The following is a 4,999-nucleotide window of genomic DNA, read 5'->3' as shown; positions in this document are numbered from 1 at the left end:
TTTCTTATCAAACCACTACAATACACCATGTGATACTAATAACTAATTAATCACGTAAGGGCGTTTACGTGTGGTTAACCTCTTCAGTTTCCCATGATATAAGGACGAAATGAATTATGGTGTGACTACAGATCTAGATGTGATTTTTTCTTCTAGAAATGGATGTTGAAACCCCCGGCGTCTGCATAAAAAAATGATGCACACAGTCATTTTCTATTAAATTATGCAACAAAGCCTGGCAAAAAGATTACATTGATCAACCCAAAGCCATCTTGTGTTGCGGCAACTATTGTTGCCATGCAAGTTCAATGATGAGGGTGTCCACCATCGGGGCCAAGTGCCCTGACCTCTCACCGAAGCCCCACCATCTATGATCCAGAGGCCTCACCAAGCAGACCAGGAGTGAGACGAGAGCACAAAACCGGTCCAGTAGACCCTCAGCGCGTACCGCATGTGCATACACCAGAAACCACCGCTGCTGCCATCTCTCAACCTATCTTCAGGATAATGAACCACACATAACCCTTGTTGAGCCTGCCGTCAACATCGCCAAATAGCGCCATCACCCTACACGTGTCCATCATCACGCATCCGTCACCGAGACTTTGCCACGCCACGCCACCGTAACCTACCATGATCGATGCGGTAGATGCAACACCGCTCCACCTCCTGGCCCCTCTAGCCAAAACCTCCTCCAAGAAGATGCCCCATGGACAGAGAACGGCAACGAAGGCGCTGCCATTGTCCGATCTGGGATACTCAGACCTAGGGTATGCGTGGAGTAGCCCAAGTGAGGTGACGAAGACTACAACACGATGCCTTCAAAAGGGAAATGATGCCTAAGATGTCGCCATCGCCTGGAATGACCACAGCCAGCACGTGCACCACTTTGAACTACCTACGAATTGGATTCCTGCGTTGCTGCACCATGAAAGAGCACACAACTGCCGGAACGTCTGCAGTGAGACTCTAACAGCCCCTCACTGGCACCTCTACGCTCCGCCGGCCGACCAAGAGCGACACCGACGACGAATCTAGGCAGGGATCATACCCACGACCCACCGCCAACAAACCATCGCTAGGACATGCTATGGAGGAGGACTGCCTTCGCCACACATCCAGGGGACGTCGCTCTAGCCATCGTGTGTGATGTTCCCGCAGGCACCGAACAAGCCACACAAGGGGGTGACCGACGCGAACCACCCGCTTAGGCACCTTTGGTGTTGGGCCCCCTCCACGGCAGCGGTAGGGGAGACGCCGGGGTCGGGGTGCTTGGTGCTAGGGTTGGACCCTGGCGTCGCCCTGTGAGCGACGCGAGGAACATTTGTTAGTTCCTTCCATCTAGATGGAAATTATTTAAGTCTTATATTATTCCTACACCATTTGTTTGGAGATTTGTGAGGATATTTTTAATTAATTAAATGATGTAGAGCTAGAGAAGAATTCATTAATTCTCGTATAGATGAGAATTAGCAAATCTGTATTAACTAACCATGTGGATGACTATAAGCCGTTCTAGATGGTCTCATTAACAATGCCTACATGTGATCGTTTGCTGGCATAATTAACTTCTTCCACTATAAATACCCGTGCAGCGCGCTCCCTAGTCTCTCCATCTCCCACTGCATTATTTTGATCGCCGAGAAGCTAAGACCTAGGTGAGCAGAGTACCCTAGGCTAAACACGCATACATCATTGATGCACCTGTGCTTCAGTTTGCGATCCACTACAGAGTCCCTGAAGGCCAGAAGCAGCTGTTAGGTGTAAGCTCTTGTGAAATCCTTGCTGCCATCTCACATATACATGCTTATATAAGTCATGCATTCGTTGTGGAGAGCTACATATATTCTGGGTCAATATAATGCAGGTCCTTTTTCGTAATAACAAAAATTGATCGGAGTCGTCCTATATATATTCCATGGAAGTATAGCTAGCAGTATAACAACATACTACCTCTGTCCTAAGTTACTTGTCATAGAAATGAATGTATCTAGACGTAATTTCAGTTTTAGATGCATCCATTTCTGTCCATTTCTACGACAAGTAGTTCAGGACGGAGGGAGTATGTAAACTGTTTATAATAGTACCAGACTTGCCCTTAAAGAGCGAAATTCCTTGCCAGGCAAGTTCCAACCTGCACGGAAGGCGTAACTTTTTTGCAGAAAAATGGGGTCATACTTAACCATATATATATAGCTTTCTTCTATCTCAAAATTTTTTTTTATTAAAATTCTAGCAATCTATATCTATATATCTTATATATAAAAACCTAACTAACAAGCATTAATAGATGTGGGATAGTCATTTTTTTACTCTCACAGTGAGCTACGTCGTCAAAATTGTTGTTGCCATGCAGCATGCATCAATGCATTTAAGTGGGGGTTTAAATCTTGGATATTTTGAATCTTAACAGATCAAGTTATATTCAATGAAATATTTAAAATTTAGTTTTCAATTTCACGGTACGAGAGTAGTATCATCTATTATTTGAATATTTAGGATCTCAGACCCATCTCAAATATATGACAAGTTTTCGTTTTGGACAACACATTGTCTAGAAAACATAACCATGGACGCCTACTTGCAAGACCCGACAAACTGCAATATTATGAAAATAGTATTCCGGAGACATACCTACATATATAATTGTCAAGGACATAGTGAAGTCTAGATATTTTAAAGGATATATGTCCGGATGGTGGGCCAAAACATACCTTAGCATTTTCTGAGTCAAAACGAAAACTTGTTGTTGGTTAGAATGGCTGCCAATATTTTGCCTTTCCAATACATCTCTGGCAACTAGTTCACTTTGCTTGCCAATGTTGGCGAATTTATGGGCAAGGAAAAGTTTGTGTAAAAATTTGGGTACCTGAATATTTGGCCTATTTTTGTGGTAGTTTTAATTTTTGGAGCACATGTGATTACTTACAAGATGTATGTAATCACATGTGCTCCAAAAACGAAAACTACCACACAGAGACACATTAACTATTGATGGGTGCTGATGGGTGTCTCGCGTACTCACAAGCTACAACTTAGTTACTAACTTGTTTTACCATGTTCTTACAGTATTACGTACCCCGGCAATCGCATCTGGAGTGCAAACATGGAATTGACAAGAATCATTTGGCTAGCATCTTTTCCTATTTTGGTCACAATTGTGTTCACCAGAATGGCGTGGCTACAGCGACGAGCGATGTTCTCCCCAACAACCAATCGGTCACCACCTCTGCCGCCCGAGGCCGCAGGGGCTCCCCTTCTTGGGATCCTCCCATCACTTCTCACCAAGGGCCCGCTGCAAGTGATCCGCGATGCCCACACAGAGATGGGGAGCGTGTTCACAGTGAGACTGTTGCATCGCAAGGTGACCTTCCTAGTTGGGCCAGATGTGTCGAGCCATTTCTTCCAAGGGCTCGACTCGGAGATCAGCCAGGACGAGGTTTCACAGTTCACCATTCCGACCTTCGGCCCCGGCGTCGTCTTCGACGTAGATTTCGCCACTCGTCGCGAGCAATTCCGCTTCTTCGGCGATGCGATGAAGCCGGCCAAGCTTAGGAACTACGCTCGCCTCATGGTGCAAGAAGTTGAGGTAGGAAATAATTAAGATGGCATCGTCTTTAAGTACATATAGTTGTCTCGATCGTTTAGAAAGTCTGATGTGATGTCTACTATGTACTACTTTTGTATGTTATTATTGCATAAGGAATACTTTGCGAGATGGGGACCAACCGGCACGGTTGACTTGAAGAAGGAGCTGGAGCACCTCATCAAGCTCGTCGCCAGCCGGTGCTTGTTCGGGGAGGAGGTCCGGGCCAAGATGCTGGGTGAGGTCGCAACGCACCTCCATGAACTCAATGACAGCATGCGTCTCGTCACCAACCTATTCCCGCACCTGCCGATCCAGGCGCACCGCAGACGCGACACGGCGCGCGCTAGGCTCGGCGTGATATTCTCCGGCATCGTCAGCTCCCGCAAAACAAGCTACCCCGATGGTGGCCCAAACGACATGCTGCAGTGCCTGATCGATTCCAGGTACAAAGACGGCCGCGCCACCACCGAGACAGAGGTCGCCGGGATGCTGGTCTCGGCGCTGTTCGCGGGGCAGCACACAAGCTCCAGCACGGGCACGTGGACTGGAGCGCGCCTCCTCGCGCACGCCAATGGCAATCACCTGCGCGCTGCCGTCCAGGAGCAGAAGCAGATTGTGGAGCGGCACGGGGACCGCGTGGACTACGAGGTCCTGCAGGAGATGGACACCCTCCACCGCTGCGTCAAGGAGGATCTGCGGCTCCACCCGCCGGCGATGATGCTGCTGCGCCACGCGCGGCGGAGCTTCACCGTGCGAACCAGGGAGGGCGACGAGTACCAAGTCCGGGAGGGGCGTACGGTCGCGAGCCTGCTGGTGATCCACAACCGTCTCCCGCATGTGTACAAGGACCCGGAGAGGTACGAGCCGGACAGGTTTGCCGTTCGATCTGGACGGGCATAACCATCAGATATGTCCTCTCTCCCCTTTCATCATCCTCCCCCACGAAAAAAAGAGGAGAAAAAGCTAGCGCCACCGCCGCCGCTTGCTGGATCCCGCACACAGACCCAGACCCATGCTGCCCTCGTTTTGCACCAATGCTGCCCTTGCTCGCCGCCTCGCTACCGCCGGCTGCCGCACCATCTTCGTCGCCTCTTGCGTTCCTCGCCGGATCCACAGATGCGGCTGCGTGTACGACCGGGTTGCAGCTCCGGTGGCGACAGTCGCCGGCCGCAACACTCGTTGGCAAGCTCGCAGTGTACCTCGCCTCGGTTGCCATCCATGGTTGTAGCACTCTGGTGCGTCGCCCCGCCCTCGCTATCGACGCTCGCTGCATGAGTTTCCAAGAACAAAATGGCCACCAGTTGCACCATAAAACGAATGTAGCAAATAAACATGTCGGTCGTACCAAAAAGCATCCACGGTTGTAGCAAAAACATTGTTGTCATCGCCGCAGGTCGCAACTCACCATGA

The 4,999-nt window shown here is 49.3% G+C and overlaps 1 protein-coding gene across 1 annotated transcript; it reads left to right on the top strand.

Annotated features, from left to right (window-relative positions):
- Positions 1-3,172: 3,172 nt before the first annotated feature.
- On the top strand, positions 3,173-4,489 carry LOC125532592 (obtusifoliol 14-alpha demethylase-like). The gene is made up of 2 exons (XM_048696595.1): positions 3,173-3,589; positions 3,704-4,489. The coding sequence occupies exons 1-2, from the start codon at positions 3,173-3,175 to the stop codon at positions 4,487-4,489; spliced, it is 1,203 nt and encodes a 400-aa protein (XP_048552552.1).
- The last annotated feature ends 510 nt before the right edge of the window (positions 4,490-4,999 follow it).

Source organism: Triticum urartu, chromosome 1, assembly GCF_003073215.2.
Source record: "Triticum urartu cultivar G1812 chromosome 1, Tu2.1, whole genome shotgun sequence".
Lineage (NCBI taxonomy): Eukaryota > Viridiplantae > Streptophyta > Magnoliopsida > Poales > Poaceae > Triticum > Triticum urartu.
The sequence above is the reverse complement of the archived record's forward strand: the minus strand, read 5'-3'. Positions and strand labels throughout refer to the sequence as shown.